This window comes from Salvia miltiorrhiza, chromosome 5, assembly GCF_028751815.1.
Source record: "Salvia miltiorrhiza cultivar Shanhuang (shh) chromosome 5, IMPLAD_Smil_shh, whole genome shotgun sequence".
Lineage (NCBI taxonomy): Eukaryota > Viridiplantae > Streptophyta > Magnoliopsida > Lamiales > Lamiaceae > Salvia > Salvia miltiorrhiza.
The window spans coordinates 13902699-13922939 of record NC_080391.1 but is presented as its reverse complement, the minus strand read 5'-3'; the positions used below and the strand labels follow the sequence as shown (position 1 = coordinate 13922939).

The 20241-nt window shown below is 38.2% G+C and overlaps 3 protein-coding genes across 7 annotated transcripts; 2 read left to right on the top strand and 1 right to left on the bottom strand.

Moving 5' to 3' along the window:
• Window positions 1-5585: 5585 nt before the first annotated feature.
• Window positions 5586-9149, top strand: LOC130986211 (truncated FRIGIDA-like protein 1). The gene is made up of 3 exons (XM_057909534.1): window positions 5586-6553; window positions 7507-7682; window positions 8335-9149. Exons 1-3 carry the CDS (start codon window positions 5773-5775, stop codon window positions 8920-8922), a joined length of 1545 nt encoding a protein of 514 aa, XP_057765517.1. The 5' UTR covers window positions 5586-5772; the 3' UTR covers window positions 8923-9149.
• Window positions 9150-10225: 1076 nt separating this feature from the next.
• On the top strand, window positions 10226-16565 carry LOC130986210 (probable WRKY transcription factor 20). 5 transcript variants are annotated; one of them, XM_057909528.1, is made up of 6 exons: window positions 10226-10930; window positions 12073-12267; window positions 12787-13285; window positions 13887-14034; window positions 14117-14272; window positions 16092-16565. In XM_057909528.1, exons 1-6 carry the CDS (start codon window positions 10703-10705, stop codon window positions 16510-16512), a joined length of 1647 nt encoding a protein of 548 aa, XP_057765511.1. In that variant the 5' UTR covers window positions 10226-10702; the 3' UTR covers window positions 16513-16565. The 5 variants fall into 5 exon arrangements, with proteins under 5 accessions (XP_057765511.1, XP_057765516.1, XP_057765513.1 ...); XM_057909533.1 differs by having other exon boundaries at window positions 10226-11730; XM_057909530.1 differs by having other exon boundaries at window positions 10226-11826.
• Window positions 16566-17570: 1005 nt separating this feature from the next.
• Window positions 17571-18657, bottom strand: LOC130986209 (uncharacterized). Its single transcript, XM_057909527.1, has 2 exons — window positions 18417-18657; window positions 17571-18337 (listed from the first exon to the last, which is right to left on the bottom strand). The coding sequence occupies exons 1-2, from the start codon at window positions 18553-18555 to the stop codon at window positions 17817-17819; spliced, it is 660 nt and encodes a 219-aa protein (XP_057765510.1). The 5' UTR covers window positions 18556-18657; the 3' UTR covers window positions 17571-17816.
• Between the last annotated feature and the right edge of the window lie 1584 nt (window positions 18658-20241).

Genomic DNA, 20241 nt, shown 5'->3' with positions numbered 1-20241 from the left:
ACTGCCCTAGATAAGTAGGCATATCAAAATTAATATTAATTTAGATTAAAATTCATTACGATTCATTGAAATCTAATCCATAGGATAACTTTCCTTCGAGTCATTCCCCAATTTATTAACTAATTAAGATTATTTTGTTGTTATTTTATTCTTGCATTATTTAACCTTGTTTTAGTTATCTATATCTCTTGAACTTTAGTTGTCTAAATAGGTTGAAAACAACTCAATAGTATTTAAAAGTTTGAATTCACCAATTCTTGTGGGATACAACCTTACTTTCACTTATTCCAACTACACCGTGCATTTGCGCCGTAGCTACAAATAATAGCGAACACTTGGAAATATTTTTGTGGGAAAAAGTGATAATCATTATTTATCCCACATTGATTAATTAACATAAATTAATTTGCTTTATAAGTTATTTCATCAGTACATGTAATTACACAAGTCACGGGTTGCAAAGCCCACATGTGTGTCACCAGCCTGGCCCCAATCCCGATCTTATGCCTGTACCTAAGCCCGTACATGTGTAGGGCCTCGTGATCTCGGTTTCCTGCTCCTGGCCTCTCCGTCCGTGGACTTGAATCGTAGCAATTGGTCTTTTGGTGGTCTTTGGGCCTGATATTTGACTTCACTAGACTATATATTTTGGACCAGGCCCAATCGTGTACATGGGAAATTGTCTCTGTAGCTAGTATGAAAAGTTCATCCGTTGGTCTTTAGTTGATATTACCAATAGTTGTCCTATAAACCTTCCGTCATAATTGGACTATAGAGGTTACACTGGTAACCACCATGCATTAATGACGACAACTGAAATTTCAGTTGGATCTTGATGAGACGAGAGTGGTTATTACAAGACGAGTTTGAATTTAACTAGCTCCCATCTTTATGGGACTTTAAACTTGCAGTCTCACGTGTAGTTAGGGATGGCAGTGGATCTTGGACCCGGTCCAGATCCGTGGATCCAAATCCGTTTTTATGGATCTGGATTTCAATTTTTTGGATCCGACGGATCTGGATCTGGATCTGGATCTCAGTTTTGAAAACGGATCTGGATCTTGAAATTTTAGATCCGGATCCGGCCCAGATCCGACCCGTGGATCCGTTTTATTATATATATATATATATATATTTTATATTTAGTTTACTAATAATATTAATTAAATTAAAAATAATAAATAAATTATATTCAAAAGAATAAAAACTAAAAGTAATTAGATAAAAGTATTTTGTGTTATATTTTTCATGATGGAAATTAGACGTTGTTGATTTTGTGAAATTTTTTTAATTTAATTTAAAAATAGTAGATCCATGGATCTGGACCCGTGGACTCGCGGATCTGACGGATCTGGATCCAAAATTTTCAGATCCACGGATCTGGATCTGGTATATGAAAACGAATCTGGATCTGGTATTGACCAGACCCGGTCCAGATCCGGCCCGTTGCCATCCCTACGTGTAGTTGTGCCTATAAATAGAACAATCACTTATACATTCCACACAAAACAAAATTACATACAAGCACTCATACTTTCTCTGCATACATACTGTCGAGTTCTCGGTTCGTTTCAATTCACTGGAGCTCGTTGGTCTGCGATGCTGTTAATTACGAGACAAAACCTGTTTTATCTTTAAAGACGGCACACCAAATCGAAAGCTTTATTAGATCGTATCTCGTCTTGTAGATAGATGACTCCTTGGCTCGACTTTCTGAACCTATCCTATAAATTTGTTCAATTGTAATTTCAATACAATTTATTTCTTTATAATATAATATTCTACCTTTCTATTTTATTTGTAATAATCCGCATTTGCTATATTTCCTAAAAAAACTTCATAGCTTCAATTTCAGGTAGAGAGAGGAATTAAAAATCAACTGATGAGAGGAATTGAGAAGTTTTAATTATTCTTTTAGGAATAACAGCTTCAGCATTGGAATTTATTAATCAATTTAATAAAAATTTAATTAACCTATTTTAAAATTAAGGGTTAATTGCATGTAATATCATGAACTTAACGCGAAATCCAAATTTAGCATGACTTTTAAAAGTTCCAATTAATATCACCACCTATGCCCCGTGTCCAATTTTAGCACCGTTTTGTTTTCCGATAGAACCACGTGGCAATGACGTGTCTTCCGGTAAACACGTCATTGCCACGTACTCCGAAGAGAGAGAGAGAAGGGGGGGCTAAAATCGGCGGGTTTGCAGAGGGCGGCGCGATGACCCCCCCCACCTCAGCCTACCAGAATGATGAGGGTGGCGGCGTCGCGAGGAGGGGAGTCACCGAGAAGGGGAATCGCGCAGAGGGCGGCGCGACTGAAAATTCTGGAATTGGGGGTAGGGTTTGAAAGTTCTGGAATTGGCGGCACACGTCGCCGGAATCGCGAGGAGGGGGTGAGAGGCGTGGGCGGTGGAAGAGGAGAAGGTGAGGGTGGAGGCGGCGGCACTCGTCGTCGGAATCGCGAGGAGGAGGTGAGAGGCGTGGGCGGTGGAAGAGGAGGAGGTGAGGGTGGAGGCGGCAGCACTCGTCGTCGGAATCGCGAGGAGGAGGTGAGAGGCGTGGGCGGTGGAAGAGGATGAGGTGAGGGTGGAGGCGGCAGAAGAGAGAGAGAGAGAGCTTGGCTCGTCGGTCGGAAGCTTGTACCGGCTAGCCACGTCAATGACACGTAGGATCGAAGCATGTGCCGACAAGCCACGTCAAAAAACGGTGCTAAAATTGGACACGGGGCATAGGTGGTGATATTAATTGGAACTTTTTAAAGTCGTGCTAAATTTGGATTTCGCGTTAAGTTCATGATATTACATGCAATTAACCCTAAAATTAATAAATGAATAAATAAATTTTAAATTGAAGACATTTTTGAGGCTCCTCATTAGGGGTGGGAAGATAGGGTTCGGGTATAGGGTACCCGATTACCCGACCCGAAAAAATCGGGTATCGGGTACCCTATACCCGAAAATTTCGGGTTCGGGGTCGGTATCGGGTATTTTGGGTACTAAAATATCGGGTATCGGGTATACCCGAAAATACCCGATTTTTGCAATTAATTAATAATTATATATTAAATTATTTAATTAATTAAATTAATTTCAAAAACTTTGACTTTCCCACCCAGCCCTAGACTTCCTTCTTCCTTCCTTCTTGCTGCCCGCCTCCCTCTCTGTTCCAAACTTTCCTTGCCCAGTTGCCCTCCCATCCCTCTGCCCGCCTCCCCAGCCTCCTCACGCGGCGCGCCGGCGCCGGCCTCCGTCGCCCCCAGCCAGGTCGCGAGCTGCCGCCGAAATACCGAGCAGACGCCGCCAGCCGCGCAGGACGCAGGACGCAGCTGCCGCCATCGTCCCAGCAACCGCGCCGCCTCCGAGCAGGTCCGAGCAGACGCCGCCAGCCGTCCCCACTCCCCAGGTCCGTACGATTCTTCTTCTTCTTCTGAATCTTCTTATTCTTCCTTTTTTTTTAAATGACTCAATGTGAATGTGTTATGAATTCAGTTGGCTTTAGATTTCAGTTGAGTTCAATGTTTGATTCAGTTGAGTTTGAATGTTTGATATAAATTAGCTAAATCACATCTGTTATGCATCAATTTGAATGTTTGATTCAATTGGCTTTAGAATGTTTGATTCAGTTGGCTTTATGTATTTTATTGTAATATTGATTCATTGATTGATTCGGTTCAGAATTCAATTTGAATGTTTTGCTTGGTTTGATTGGTATTTGGTACAGTTGGCTTTAGATTTCATTTGGTATTGATTGGTTTGATTGATTTCATCATATCTATTATTGGTTTGATTGATTTCAGTTGGCTTGATTGATTGTTTCTAAATTAGTTTGAGCTATTATGACAATTTTCTTTATGAATTCAGTTTCTAAATGACTAAATGAGTGTGTTTACTTATTTTGTAGTTTGCTACATTGTTATGGCATCTTCTCGCAATAGTAATCGTGTTGAGGAAGACGCTATTGATATGAATGATGATATGGATGATGATGGGTTAGAGGATATTCCTATCGGCGAAGACGGGGAAGAAACAATAGAAACCGGATCTCAAAGTGGTGTATCAAAGAAAAGGAAAAAAGGAAGTGCACGCTCAGATCATTGGAAAGGTTTCACACTTATGTGGGTTGAAGAAGGTGATCCTCCGGAGAAGACACGCAAGGGGAAGTGCAAGACATGTGGAGCTGTAATTTGCGCCGATTCATACCGTAATGGGACGAATGGCCTCAAGAACCACACTATTTCGTGCTCCAAAAAGCATAAAAATACAACGGAAGGTCAAACTGTATTGCATTTCACACCTGCCAGCACGGATGGAACTAGCTCATTGTCAGCTTGGAAGTTTGATCAGAAGTTTGTTCGACTCACTTTGGCTGAGATGATTATCCTTGATGAGCTCCCATTCACACATGTGGAAAAGGAGGGCTTCCAAAAATTTGTTGCTGCTGCTTGCCCAATGTTCCAAATTCCTACAAGGCAAACGATCAGAGCTGACTGTGTGAAGATCTTCTTGGAGCGGAAAGATAGGTTGAAGACTTTCTTCACCAAGAAGGGCATGGGTAGGGTCTCATTGACCACAGATAGCTGGACTTCAATAAACAACACCAATTTTATGTGTGTTACTGCACACTTCATTCGTAAGGATTGGAGATTACATAAGAAGATCATTACATTTGTCAAGATCGTTAGTCACAAAGCCATTGATATTGGTGAGGCTATTGTGATGTCGATGAAGGATTGGGGCTTGCAGAGATTGCTTTGTTGCACGCTAGACAATGCAACAGCAAACGATGGGGCAGTAAGATATGTGACCTATTATCTTGATGAGGTGCAGTCTAGAGTTCTCGATGGAGGTTACCTCCATATGCGTTGCGCAGCCCACACAATTTCAATTTCTTAATTCTTACAGTGCTCCATAGCTATACTCATGGTGATTCGAGGCCGCCACAGAGTCAAACGGAGCTAAGTGGAACTCGTGCATCGTAGTCGTAGGCTCGTAGCTATGGGCATCATTTTGTGATCTAGTTGTGTACTAGACTTTGTCTTTGACATTTGTTTGAGACTTTGTGAGTTTGTGTACTAGACTTTGACTTTGTGTATTAGACTTGGGTACTAGACGTTCGTTCCATTTAAAATTTTAGACTTCGGAGTTGAGATTTGTGGTTGTTGATTTTGGATTTGATGTTATATATTATTTGTTAAAAACAGGGAATTGAAAATGTACAAGATTATATAGGGCAAAGCATTAAAATAGGGGTTATATTTTCGTTTTTTTTTTTAAAAAAATCGGGTATTTTTCGGGTATTTTCGGGTATTCGGGTACCCTAATACCCGATTAAGCACAAATCGGGTAATTCGGGTACCCTAATACCCGAAATACCCGATTTCACATTTTGACCTCAAAAACCTAATTTTGATCGGGTAATTTCGAGTACCCGAATACCCGACTCGGGTACCCGAGTCAGGTATTAGGGTACCCGATTAATTTTCGGGTTCGGGGTCGGCTGGCGTTTTTCTGGCATTTTCGGGATCGGGTACCCGATTTTTTCGGGTAGGGTACCCGATCCCGACCCGATTCCCAGCCCTACTCCTCATAAAATACATTTATTTTATTTTTGTTAAAGCAACACGTCTCGTGTAGCATCGTCGTTCTTCTTCATTGTGTTCCACTGTTGGTCTCTCTGGATTCCGTTACCAATAAATGTTATTCAGAAATTTGCGTGCCCACTGATTACCAAATCCCGCGCTCAGCACAGTCCGCAATTCTGAACGCTATGGCGTTGACGACTGTAAAATCGATCGAACAGGCGCTCAGCCTCGTCGACGAGAAGAAGCAGAGTTTGAAAAAAGCCTTCGAAGAATTGGAATCGCGTTCCTCTTCGCTCTCCTCCTTGAATTTCGCATGGACTGATCTCGACTCGTATTTCTCCGGCGCCCAATCCGAGCTCCTCGACAAATTGGCCGTCCTTCAAGCCCTAGAATCCTCTAAAACCGGTAACGAAAAAAACTCGCTATTGTCAGAGCCGGTGCTGGCCCGACCCGAGCTGAAGTCCTTCTGTGAAAAAATGGATGCTTTGGGTTTGCGCAAATACGTACTTGACCGTCCCAAGGAAAGGGCTGCGATTAGGGCTGAGTTGGCCGACGCGTTCAAGCACGCTCCGGACGCGGGCTCGATGGTTTTGGATACGTTGGAGGGCTTTTGGGATGACAAGTTAGGGTCGGGGTCTAGGCTTAGGACGGCTTGCGTGGTGTTGTTGGAGGAGTTGATGAGGGCTGGGGTGGAGATGAGAGCGGAGGTTAGGGAGCGGGCCACAGCCGTCGCGTCAGAGTGGAAGGTGAAGATGGCGGAATTGAATTGTGAAGGGGATGAAGAAGGGAAAGAGGAAGACTGGGGTTTGGAGAGGTTGGGTTATTTGCAGCTCCTGGCTTCTTATAATCTGTTGATTGATGGCGAGTTTGATGTCAATGAGCTAGTTGATTATGTTGTTATGAGCGCTAGATATCGACAGACGGTTGACTTGTGTCGAGTTCTCCGCCTCGAGGGTAGAATTTCTGGTAAGTATGTATTAACATGTGAACTTATTAATGTGTTCATTTGCATAGTTATCTTAGTGAACATTATATCTTAACTAATCTTCACTATAATTGCTTGCATTTTGTGCATTGGGCATCTTCTGATGAAATTTGGGTGGTGTTACAACCTGAACTATCAGGCCATTTGTGGTTTTTGTATTTATTGGACTCCAGTCTTTTCGTGGATGCACTGTAACATCTTAAGAATGCGTTTGTTGGATATTAATATGCTGCAACCTGTTAGAGATATTTGCAGATATGATCATCACTTACCTATGTCAAAATGATCGATTCCGATGATCTCATCTGGCATCATGATGAATTGATTATTCAAAGCCTGTTAATGAGGGAATTCTAACTTGTTAGGGCCATTAATTGGAATGGTTATCAAGTTTAAGGAATTAGACAACAATATCAGTGGTAAATGTGAGACCAACTTCGCAGTCAAGTGAAGATTCTTTATAGGTATTAAAAGCCTTAGGTAGAGAAAATTTGTTCCCTACTCGATTATGACTGAGATGGGTGATTTAGGATCTAGTTTTCTAGAGACCTCTACTTGAATACTATGTTAAATTACAGCCTAATTTGGATTTGGATGTGAAATATCCCGTCATGATAACTTGATCATACCAGACTATTCAAAATTTTCAATCATTCTAGGGTATGAGAATGAGGTCATATTCTCATGGACCATGTTCATGGACATAAGAAATATAATGATAGATATGATCTTTAGCTTTATGCTTACAAACTGAGCCTCCATCATTGTACAAGTCAAGGCTTGAGCTGGTTATGATGCCTATGCATTCTGATTAGCCCCATTGTCTGTTTTAAAAATATTTTGAAATCTAGACAGTTGATTTTCTGTGCTCTTATATTTCATGCTCATCTAGTTCAAATTTTGATGTGAGCAACAAAATTATGGTTTTCAACAGATGTTGTACGGAGGCTTGTAAGTAAGGGCAAACAACTTATAGCTCTCAAATTCGTTTTTGAGTTTGAGCTAACTGATGAGTACCCTCCAGTGCCCTTACTGAAAGCATATGTGATGGATTCAAAGAAATTTGCCCAGAAAGTGCGTAAGAGTGGGAAGAGTTCTCGCCAGTCATTGGTAATACTGTTAAATATTTCTTCATTTACCTTGTATTGTGAGGGTATCCCTCTTACCGTTGGTGCATTTCAAAGTTGATTGGGTTGTTATCACAAAGCTTTTGTATATATGGTAAATCTGAAGGTGATTTGTCATTTATGTGCTCTATCATTGGATATATTGGATTGCTGATGATAATAAATGCACATTAACTAAGAGAAAAATCTGTAAAGTCAACCCGGAGATGCTTGTAGTAGCTGTTTTCCATCAGATGTGTTACGCCACTTTTTAATTGGAGGCTAGTACTCTGTTCTTGAACTTGTTAAGAATATATGTCAAATAGCTTCATTATCTTCTGATATCAATGATTCTACAAAAGATCATGGCTAAAATAATGCATTAGTCAATAATTTTCACTAGTTTGGTAATTTCTAGAAAACTAAAATCCCCTGTCGAATAGCTTTCATTAACTTATCGACATATGATATTTATGATTCGAGAAGGGTCATTGCTGAAGTGCATTAGTCAAATCAATTTCACTAATTAGTCAATGTTGGTAGAAGGGATATTAGCTTCTTAAATGTCTTATTTGATAGTTACTGCGGACTGTAAGAGATTTGGGCTGCAGAATATCTGCAATGGGGAATACTTACTTTATTATGTTCCTCTGTAGAATGATGCTGCAATGAAAGAAATTAGTGCATTGAAGTCGGTGATTAAGTGCGTCGAGGATCATGGTTTGGAATCTCAGTACCCAAAAGATGAAATGTTGATGCGTATCGAGAAGTTGGAAAAGGAGAAGGCTGACAGGAAAAGACCTGCTGTAGCCCCTGTACCCAAACCTCAGCAGCCACCAAAGCAACCAAAACATAATGGGAACAAGCGAATAAAGGCGACTGCTGCTGCTCCATCAGCATTTAAAAGGAAATTTAGTGGCAACTCAGGTTTTCGCCCACCACAGCCATCTTCTATGAAGAGGGTAGGCTTGTTGCCAGATCATGCTGCTCCATACCTTGGTTCATCTTCTGGAGCATATGGCATGACAGGATCTCTTGTGGTTGCTGCCCCATATGTGGGCTCATCTGCAGACTTGTATGGGTTGTCAGGAGCCCCTTTGGGCTTCTCCGGGAACCTAAATCCATCAACCTCCAATTCCTATAATCCAGAAACACATGCACAACATGGTTATTATAACAGGGGTATAGCTTATGGTGGATATGATGTATCATCTCAATACCCACCAGTGTACTATCCACAGTGATATGCAAGTTCTCAAACTTTAGGTGGTCTATGCATGTGTTTGAATAGAATGCCAATATGTGGAAGGCTTTTTTGCCTTTTTTTTTATCACCAAGATTTTGGCATGATGACCAAATCTGGTTTTTCCCTTAGTTGTTAATGAGCAAGGAATTCTTGAAATACTATCTGAACCAATGTCCATGGTTCAGATGTTTTGATTAATATGACTTGTATCATGTTGATCATTCATTTTTTAGCTGATTCCAAGACCAAATGGAAGATCCAATGTTCCTAATGGTACATTGCATCATCCCTATTTAAGTCTAGCCCCTGTTCGATTGAATTCATTTATTTATTTTGGGTAATGAATTTCTTTCGTGGAAACTGCGAAGTAGTTGCTTTCCATGTTTGCTCTGGCTCTGTTGAGCTAAAGATGCAGACATAAATATCAACCTCTTACATAATCAAAATTACTGCCGCGAGCAGGTTGTCTCGGTTAGTAGTTCTCCCAGTGGAGAAATGCGGCTTCCTTTTAGAGCTCTATTTTGGAACATATAGTGGATTGATGGTTGGTGAAATGCTTTATCGCCACTTACGGTGTTTTACAATCTTGAGTTTCCTAGGATGGAATTTCTTGGGAGTATGTATGTTTATTATACCAATCTATCAGAAGTATAGATTGTGCAATCATTTTTGTTTCTACAGGGCATCAGTGTGGCACGCCATATGAAGGTAAACTTGTTCACCTTTACACCAGCATCTACTGGTTTTGGTTGTTTGTGGGGCATTAATTCGTTGAAGATATAACTAGTATTTCCTGGCTTTTCATGCCATGTTCTATGGAAGAAGCTGAGTAGCTGGTGTGTAATGCAAAGAAAAAGTAACAAGGTGTATCTTCTTGATTTGGTTAGTTATTGTGTATACTGTGTACTCCCTTCATAATCATATGTATCGTAATTATTATTGTATTGAAGAAGAGGCTGGATTCAGCCGCCGTTGATTCCTGATTCCTATTGTGTCGAAAATTACAATGTGGAGAAGAGAAGAGAAGATAGAATAATGTGGAGGAGAGAATTAATGTTTGTTGGTACAGGTTAGGCTGAGATTCTTAACTCAGACCACCAACTGTCAAATGTTGTATGATTGCTGTGGTCCTACTTTTTTTCTTTTTTATCATATCCAATCCCACTAATCTCTTTCTGTTTTCTATACCGCAACTAACCATTTTTCGGATTCGCTTTCTAGATTCTGTTGCGCTTCCATATTTTATTGGTTTCATGATGATGCAACAATTTTTTCTCCTTTCATACTGCATTGCTGTTTTATTTCTTCAATCTAATAAATCAATCTCTACTCTTTCTCATTCCAGCGCATCCCAAAAACAAGCAATTGAATAATACAGGAATGAAGTAAAAACAAAATAGGGATTGAATGATTGGCCCCTCAATCTGTTGACAAGATTTTACCCTTCTTTTGGCAGAGATGTGGACAAGAAGGAAAAGCTTTAATAATTTTGGCTTACAGTGTAAAACTTTGATTGTTGAGAGAGCAAAACGGGGTTAAATGTAAAAAAAAGAGAAAAGAACTGGATAAGAAGCGAGTAGCCAATAGGAAGGCAGATCCGAATCTATAAAGTCAACAACGTCGAACTTGAACGGTCCTTTCTCGGCTCTGACGATACCCTGTGTGGAAATTACCATCGTGCCCCTCCCCTCTTTCCCCCAATCCTTCGCTGTTTCTCAAATACATACCTACATACCTCTCTCGTCTCTCCTTCTCTCATTAATTTCTCCTTTCCTTCAATGGAAGACCGCTCCCACTCACTGCCTCACTACTCCCACCCGCACTCCGAAAACGTCACCTCAGCTCACGATCACGTCACCGATGCCGGCGGATCCACCAACGGAGCTAGGTACCGCCTCATGTCCCCGGCCAAGCTCCCGATCTCTAGGTCTACTTGCATTACTATTCCTCCCGGTCTCAGCCCGACCTCCTTCCTCGAGTCTCCCGTTCTTCTCTCTAACATTAAGGTCGCCTTTCCCTTCTTTTCATTTTCCTTTTTCTACTTTTATCCCCCTCTCTTTTTCACTTGTCTAGTCCTTGAGTGAATTTATGCACTAGTTTAGCAGGACAGATTCAGATTCGGATCCGGTACCGAGTTTAATGTTGTTTCAAATGTGGAATAAAATTGAAATTCAACCTCTGTTTCCTAATTAGGTTATTAACCGCTCTGTCATAAAGCATTCTGCCGAAAAACACACAGCTTTGCCGTTCTTGGTCGCGTGAATTGTGTGTTTTTAGTTTCAGTCTGAAAGCATGCTGTTATACTGACGCCAAAGTATGATTTTCTGGGTTATTTAATTGGAATTAGTGGGTGGATTTCATTATTGATTTGACGTTGGTTCGTTTTCATCATCATGGTGTCGTTGAAAAATACGTCTTTTCCCATTGAGTGCTAGTTTGAGAATATTAATCGTTGAGTGAATAATATATGTGTCCAGTTGCGTGTGTTTCGGGACCCATGGATTCTGATGCTCGCATTAGGGTGTATTTTATTGGTTTCTAGATGGAATTATCTTTAGCAACTTTAAACCTTTTGTGGAGACTTGGCAATATGAATCTTTTGAGCTAATGGAGCCTGAAATTGGAAAGACATGTGAATAAAGAGGAATAACCACTCAGAAGGAGGAATATGAAACCATTCCTTTTATTAGAACCATAACCGTTCACATTTTGTACTGTCAAGTGAAGATCTGAGCGATAAGAAGCAGCATGCTGATAAAGAAGATTGCCACTGATCAAAGGAGTGATTAGAATTGTAGAGTGAAAGGTTTCAAGTCTTTGTGTTGTTTCTTGCAAATTGAATCTTCCTGGGCTTAGTAGCGCTTCGAAATTTTCTACTGTGTTGGTCCCTGGAAACTATATGGTACATTGGAATGCTTGAGCTTATTTAAAGCATCAAATTCCGCCAATGGTATCATTGGGGTGCATTTGGCATTGTCATCTGAAGTGCAGTTAATTGTTTTATTTTGCAATTGGAACTTTGAAAATAAAAACTTTTAAATTGTACTGACATCAAATTTCTTTTGATTTCTGTGGAGATCTATAGGAGATTTGGTACAGCTAGCGTCTAGGAAAAGTTCATTTATTTGAATTCCCTGTTACTTTGCAGGCTGAGCCTTCTCCGACCACGGGTTCCTTTTTCAAGCCTCAGATGATGCAATCATCTGGTGAAAATGCAGCGATTATGTTAGAGAAAAATTTCGCTAGTGGTAATGCTGTAGATGAAAGAACTTCCAGTGGTTTTGAATTTAGGTTTCATACTGGAGTTAGTACCACATCAGGATTATCTTCTGCAGGGATGTCGGTAATGTCCCAAAACTTTCCTTTTGGTCTTAAGATCATTCTCATGTATGGTATAGCTTTCAAAATAAGCTGCATGGGCTCAAACAATTGAATGGGTCGCAAAATGTTTTTTAAATTATGTTTCATAAGATTAGTCTTGATATATCGTGCTGTCCAAATAATTTCTTCAGAATAGTAGCATCAGCTTGCATGTCCACGGTGTTCAATTAATGTCTCGTGATCATTATCAATCTTATGATTTTAGTAACTTGTATTCAAATGACAAGCTGGTAGAACTTCTGATTGATTTGTCTTGTGCACAAACATATGAATGATTATTTTGCTGCTACTGTTGACATGGTAAAAAAAGGTTACACATTTGGAGCGGAGATCTAATTTTTAGGATCAGTGAGTTCTGACCGAACCTTTTAATCAACCAATATCTTCATATCCAACTTTAATGGGTGCAAGTGTTGAATTACTGGCTCATGTGAATACTTAAGCAAATATATCTCATTGGATACCTTTTTTTGGGGAAAAGATTCCTGTAGGAATGAATCGAAATGGGCTAGTCACTCATCAAGATCAGCGATATTCTCAATCTGCTGCACCCTCTTCTTTAGCATCACAATCTCATGCAGTAGCTCGACAGGATTCATCTGTCTATGATAATATTGATGAATCAAATCAAGGGGCGCAGTCCAATACGGGTACACAAGCGTCAGTTTCTGAGCATAAAGATAGCAGCTCGTCAGTCTCAGCTGAAAGAACATCAGAAGATGGGTATAACTGGAGAAAATATGGGCAGAAACTGGTTAAAGGAAGCGAGTTTCCACGAAGTTACTACAAATGTACATATCCTAACTGTGAGGTGAAAAAAATCTTTGAACGCTCTCCAAGTGGACATATTACAGAAATTGTGTACAAGGGTTCACATGATCATCCCAAACCTCAAAGTGCACGTCGGCACAATCCTGGGGCTCTTATGTCCATTCAAGAGGATAAATTGGACAAGGGTTTATCATTGGCTGGTCAAGAGGGTAACTGGCCTAACTTTATTATTTTTTGTTTAATAATTAAAAATATGCTGTTGTGTGAACTGATACTATTATGTGTAGCTTCTCTCCCTCTCTATGTCTCTCTCTCTCTTTATATATATCCAACTGTTTTCCGTGCACATAGTGTCAAGAAATGAAATTCTCTGATCTGACCCACCTGTACTCTTTGTTGCTGAAGCTTGTTGTCTCACCGAGTTGCAAAATCTTCTTTTCTGCTGTCCATTGTATGTGGTTACGCCAAACAGTTTGTTTATATATCAAGACGATTTTTGGGTTCTCATTCAATTGATGCAATTTTATTTTTCAGAAAGTCAATCTGTTATTAAGATTTTACCATAAAGTGGTAGTGTCATCTAGATTTGTTTCTCCCTTACATGTGTTATGCTTATGTGTGCCTTTTCAACTTGCCACCATGTTGAATGTTAATCATTAGTTTCACATAATTAGTAAAGCCAAATTGGACTTCCCTCAAATATCCAAGCTCCAACTTTCAAAATTTGACTGCTCATTAATTATTCCGTAAGATCACATTTGGAAGTATATATGGCTAGCATTTATGCAATTTTATTTACTGTTGTTGAAGACAAGATGAACGCTAATAATATGGAGCAAAGTGGCTCTCCCATGCTGTCACCTCTGCAAACAAATGAGGAGGGAATAGATGGTTCAGGTTCACAGTTTCATGGCCAAAATGATGATGCTGAAGATGATGATCCTTTCTTGAAACGAAGGTATGTACTTTTGTAAAATTTCTAATGTATGCTTAATTGTTTGTTATTCCCTTGTGAGTATATTGGTGACCAATCTGAGCAGGAAAATGGAGGATGGTACTGATGTTACACCAGTTGTGAAACCCATTCGTGAACCACGAGTTGTTGTTCAAACTGTGAGTGAGGTTGATATATTGGATGATGGATATCGCTGGCGTAAGTATGGCCAGAAAGTTGTCCGAGGAAACCCAAATCCTAGGTAAGTAAAACATTGGGCCCCTTCTAGATTGGTTTAGAACATTGGTACCTTCTGATAAAAGATAAAAAGTGGTACAAGGAAAGATTACTCTTTAAATGAATAATATGAACATAAAAACCACAAGAGAAACAATAAAAAAGAAGAAAGCAAAACCATGAATTGCATGTGAAGCATTGTATTATGTTGGTGAATGTTGGGTTGTGAAGGCTGCCAATAGAAACTGGAAATGCGTTGTGTGGTGCATTTTGAAACATTGAAGTCTATTAGTATTTGTCATTCTTGTATATCCTGAGATTTGTGCAATTTGGTTATGATCGATCAGTATTTGGACCTTCCCCTTTTGATTGGAAAACATGTGACAGCCGTTGACTTGTTAGTTATTAGTACTAACAATTCTTGGGAATGTTCTAATTTCCTAATAGATGAGATAAGCATTTAATAGCACTTTGCCCCTAGAACCATCTTCCTGTTCACCCCAGATATTTAAAAATCCTAATTATTATCAATGCACCCACGTAATTTTGCAAGTTCATTTAAATGAGAAACTTGCATAAGATTTTTCTTGAAAGCCATTGAGGTTTAATATTTTTGAAAATGCATAAACTAAGGGAGCGTTTACTTTTAAGGATTAGCCTAGGTAGATAAAAATAGTATAGGCTAATCCATTGACTAAGATGGGATTGGAACTTTTGGATATCCCAAGACCTTTGATAATTTCTATCGTATGAGCTGATTTTGCTTGATTCGTATCCTATTGAAAATGTGGGATTGTAGAAATTCTAGTAATGAAGATAAAAATACTCAATCATGTATCTTATCAATCATGAAAAGTAAACACCCCCTAAAATGAGATATGACATTGTAGCATTCTTTGGTACTTTGACATAACCACTAATGACTAGTCAACTTAGGATTTATAAGAGGCGGCTTGTTTTATTGTATATGGTGGTGGACTTTTGTTTTGAAGGAGTCTGAGACATCACAAGAGAGCGACCGAATAAAGATGGTGTCAGAGTTGTAGTTAGAAGCGGCCATGCTATGTCAGTCACGTTGAGGTTATGAGGAAGAATATAATTTCTTTTTTAAATACCTTGATGGCAGAATTTGTGTGAAAAATGCATCAATAAAGATGATTTTACAGAAGAATATAAATGTTAAGGTATAAAAATATGGAATAACAGAATACTTTAAATGTGTTGTCGATGGGCAGTAGCCAGTATGGGCAGTTGATCTCATAATTTTTTTTTAAGATTTATCAAAGTGTTCTTTCTAGTTCATACCTTATATTTTCCATAAAAGTCAGAAGGACAACCACATATTTGTCTTAATTTCTATATATAATATTAGTCACAAAACCAATTGCATTTGCAACACAACTTATAGAACATTGCAATTATAATACCACATTTTAACCATTTGAGTTTACAACATACCCAATTCTTTTCATCAATAGAATGACATAGTTTTTTCGTGGTAGACGTTGGGCAAACATTGCTGAAAAAATTGGGTATGTTGTAATTGAAAAAAATAAAAAATGTGCGGTTGTTTTGCATTTTTCTTTAAAAGTTGGTAATTAATCGTCTTAGTTTTGACCAGCTGTAGTAAAGCTATCTGTAAGCCTTTGTAAACCTCAACTGATTTTAGAATCTTTCTCCCCATGTGCTGAGACAGGTTGTTCTACCTATATGTTTTTTTGCCAGTGTATACTGCCATTATCGAAAATTGTTAGAATGATGTTAGAAGTGTATTGGTGTAAAACTACTTCTTATAGTCCTACTTATTGTATGAAAGCTGATATGGCTGTTGCTTTGTGATGCAGGAGTTACTACAAGTGCACGAATGCTGGATGCCCTGTGAGGAAGCACGTGGAGAGGGCATCTCATGACCCGAAAGCTGTTATTACAACGTACGAGGGGAAGCACAACCATGACGTCCCAATTGCACGAAACAGCAGCCACGAATTCGCTGCAAGTACGGCATACGCAGGAACATCTAAGATGAGAGCGCATTCGATTAGCCTTGACCTGGGTGTTGGAATAGGGCCAGCAGCAGCAGCAGGTGAACAGAAAAGCCAGGAAGGTTTGGATGGTGAAGCTGGAGCTGGACCAACCCAAAATAATCAAATCTATGAAATTGTGAATCTGTACGGAAATAGAGAAGCTCATAACTTTCAGACGCCGCCCATAAATGCCTCTAACCAATGTCAGCAAAACCTTGGAAGAATACTTATGGGGCCTTAAAATTGTTGCCGAATATTATCAATATATATTATCATAAATAATTTTTATTTTCATTAGTGAATTATCCTCATGGTACTAGGATATTACGAGTTCAAGCTTTTCTTCCTTTCTCCTGTCTTCTATTATGTGCATTTTCTTTTCTCAGATTCTGGTATTTTGCTGCTGTGTATATGTTCTTCCAACCTTCACTGCCATGAACAACAACCAGTTGTGCATAGTTGATTTTTCAGTTTTTTTTTTTTGAAAGGTCAGGTAATAATAACAAAAATGAGTATTAAGGGCTACTTGAATCCCTACTCGCGTTAAATATTTACCAAAAATTAATCTCACAAATCATTTATTAATTGCTTAAAAAATTAATTTGGTGGATCTATTTTTTTATTTTATAAATATTTTTCAACTATTTATTAAAGTTCTTGTCCTCCAAACCATACAGCACTTTTGATGAACAGAGGGATATCTGATAACAATCTAGTAACTAGTATAAGATTTTGAGAGCATCTAGTAACTATAAGATTTTGAGAGCTTCATGCGTTAACATGTATAAGTACCCATTTTTAATAAGATACATGTTATGCATATCTACATTGATAAAAAATAAAATAAAAATATGTAGAATCAACATACATGTTGTGGTGGGTTTAGCCACAACAAGTTAAATCGCTAATTTGGAGAGAAAAAGTAGAAAATCTAGCGAGGAAATAGAGTTTAGTCAAGGAACACGTGGGATTCTAAGAGAATCCTTGAAGTCCAAACTCCCCAATTGATTCTGCGTTGGAATTCCAATATTCCATTTAAGAATTTGATGAGGTTATTCATCATTCTGTTTCTGGTTTTTGTATAGCGAAATATTTTTTAAAAACCCTGAAAGTTGAGGACATTTTTTGAAAAACATCGAAAGTTGTGCATTTTTAAATAGAAACAAAGTTTGCGGCATTTTATAAATAAAGCTAGAAGTTTGGGGGGTTTTAAGGAAAAATGAAAGTTGGAGATATCTTATAGAAAACACAGAAAATTACGGAAAAAATAAGGGATAACAACAAATTTAGGGTGTGCTCTTTTTAGTTGATAAATTTATCATGAAAAAAATGAATGATAACAACAAATTCTCCCTTTAAATGCCTCATTTTTTGCAAAAGAGAATTTCACCCTTTCTCATTCTTATTTTCAGTTGAGGAGGAAAAATATTATGACACCAAAAATGGAGAAATAATAAAAAAGTGTAAAAAAGAAATAAGAAATAGTGAAATTCTTTTTGTAGAAGATGAGGGAAGAGAAAAGAGGCATTCAAAGAGAGAGCAGCCTTAGTGAAAGAGTATAACAAAGCAGGGGAGAAGCGCAGTTGGATTAGGCACAAGTATGGTATCTCCAACACTGTACTCAACTCCAGCTGCTATGGTCCGACAAATGATGACAGCTTTGTGGGCGGCGGCGGCGCCAACCTCCTCCGTCATGGCGTTGCTCTTGGTGCTAAGCCGAATCCCGTGTATCTTGTTGTAGTAAGTGTCGAAGCCCGAGGCGATGAGCCTGCACACCCGGCAGCCGGCAAGGCTGCAGAGTCGAGATACTCTGAGTCTGCTGCAGCAGCAGCTCATGGTGGTGCCGTAGAACTGCAGCACCTCGTTGCCGTCCACCACGGTTCTCGGGTGCTGCTGCTTCGACGACATCATCACTTGTCTTCTGTAGTTTTCGAAGTTGGCCACCACGTCGGCCGGATTGTTCACCTTCAGCACTCGCTTTATCTTCCTCGGCTTTGCCTTTGCCGAACTACTTGACCGGAATATCATCTCAATCACGTTTCTCGAAGCCTCTCCCTTTCCCAGCTCTGCTCCTCAAATTTATTAGAGAGCATGCAGTTAGATTACATCTTTGAAGTGATTTTTTTTTTTTTTTGAATTTCTTACCGTGAAACCTGTTTGTGGTGGTGTCATTATCTTCGTCAAAGCTGCTGCTGCGTTTTGGCACCGTTGCTTTGTGGGCTACATCTTTAATCTTGCTGCTGCACTTGATGTTTTCCTTTAAAGAAATCCATATCGCATTCATCTTTTAATTTGCAGTTGAAGTTGAAGTGAAGTGATGAGAAATCTCACATTTTATCTCATCAACGGGACAAAAACTCTGCCTTACAATATTTACCAAGTGATTGGGTTCTCACAAACGTGCTTCAAAAAAACCAAAAACCAACTCATTAATTCATTTTGTTTTTTTTTTCCTCCATAAGGAAATCTATAATATATTTAAAATGAAAAATTTCAAATCATTTATAAAATTGAGCGCCAAGTTTGTGATTATAATAAAATTGATTGAATATTTAGTTTATAAATTATATTTTTTTTATTTTCTTTTTTTTGTAACTTCTTATTTTTCTATTTTATTTCTTTTTTAAAATTGTGAAATTTGACTATTATGAAATATTTGATATGCATATCAAATTAAAGATCATGACACGAGAATTTAATTTGAGGAGTATATGTTATGTAAGTATTGGATTTAAAATGTAAAATTATATTTATTCAAAATTTAAAACTTAAGAAAATTCTCTCTTGTCTCTCTCCTTTTTTTGAATAAATATATTTTTATTTCATTTTTTTTTCACAATATCACTTTTTATTATAGTGAATTCTTCTTTGTTTTTTTTTTTTTTATATATTAAACTCAAATATATTTAGCTAAAATTATAGTAGTATATTATTTTTTTAAATTATATTTAAAATTTTTTATATATTAATTAAATTTGTATCAACTTTATATTTAGAAGGAAATATAAAAATATTTTGGGTACAAGATGCTAGTTAATTAATTAATTAAAACCAAGTGGAGATACAGACAACCCTCATTCATGGATCTTCTTCAGTTTGTTTTGGCGCTGCAGCTGCACAAATTCAACACTAAAATTAAATCCATGATGAAACGCTGTATGCTATAGATATGAAAGGATTACTTAATTTGCTGCAATTTTGAACATAAGGTAAAGCATGCATATTTGAAGTTTAAGCAGGTTGGTGCAGTGGAATTTGGATTTATATATGAGATTGGGGGAAGGTTACAAATACAAATGCAAATGCAATCCATCATTCTAGAAGTAGGTAAGGACGAAACGCACATGTCTTGCTATATTCACCACCAAAACGGACAATCCTCCCACTATTTATTGTTCCTTTCCCCATGACTCCACCTTCTTTAAATTTTTTTTTTTTAATTTCTTCTTCTAAATGCATCTTTATTTTATTTTTGCCACAATTAAAGCATTTGTTTTCAAACATTTAATGCGCAATTGATTACTGCCAAACATGTGGGGGTAGAATATTATAACATCGATGTAAATATTAAATTTTACGGCCCGAGTTTCTCAAAGAAATCAATGTATAATGCATTTTTTAAGGAGAGAGCTGCGGTGGAAAATATTGACACGTTATTGATAAAATTGTGGGGTAAGGTTTTTTTTTTTAGCAGAAAGTGGTGTAAGGTATTTCAAATAAGGTTTATTTGTTTCTTCCAAAGGCACTACGTAAGATTATCCACACTAATAACTACTCATCACAATTAATCCCAACCTTTTAATAACATGTTCAGAGGAAGGAAATATGAGAGTGTGAGATTGTCGTAAAACATGTAACAAAAGTATATGCTACCTATACAGATAAAATAAATAAGAATATTCAAAATATAAATTTATATACATAAAAGCTATGAAACTCAATAAAAATAAGACATGTGGCACAAACGGGG

Excerpts from the sequence above, each read along its gene's own strand:
- LOC130986211 (XM_057909534.1), top strand. The coding sequence starts at position 5,773 with ATGGCGTTGACGACTGTAAAATCGATCGAACAGGCGCTCAGCCTCGTC. Across the intron at positions 6,554-7,506 it reads CCTCGAGGGTAGAATTTCTG|ATGTTGTACGGAGGCTTGTA; the intron begins GTAAGTATGTAT and ends GGTTTTCAACAG. Across the intron at positions 7,683-8,334 it reads AGAGTTCTCGCCAGTCATTG|AATGATGCTGCAATGAAAGA; the intron begins GTAATACTGTTA and ends GTTCCTCTGTAG.
- LOC130986210 (XM_057909528.1), top strand. The coding sequence starts at position 10,703 with ATGGAAGACCGCTCCCACTCACTGCCTCACTACTCCCACCCGCACTCC. Across the intron at positions 14,035-14,116 it reads GATCCTTTCTTGAAACGAAG|GAAAATGGAGGATGGTACTG; the intron begins GTATGTACTTTT and ends CAATCTGAGCAG. Across the intron at positions 14,273-16,091 it reads CGAGGAAACCCAAATCCTAG|GAGTTACTACAAGTGCACGA; the intron begins GTAAGTAAAACA and ends TTTGTGATGCAG.
- LOC130986209 (XM_057909527.1), bottom strand. The coding sequence starts at position 18,555 with ATGAATGCGATATGGATTTCTTTAAAGGAAAACATCAAGTGCAGCAGC. Across the intron at positions 18,338-18,416 it reads CACCACAAACAGGTTTCACG|AGCTGGGAAAGGGAGAGGCT; the intron begins GTAAGAAATTCA and ends TTTGAGGAGCAG.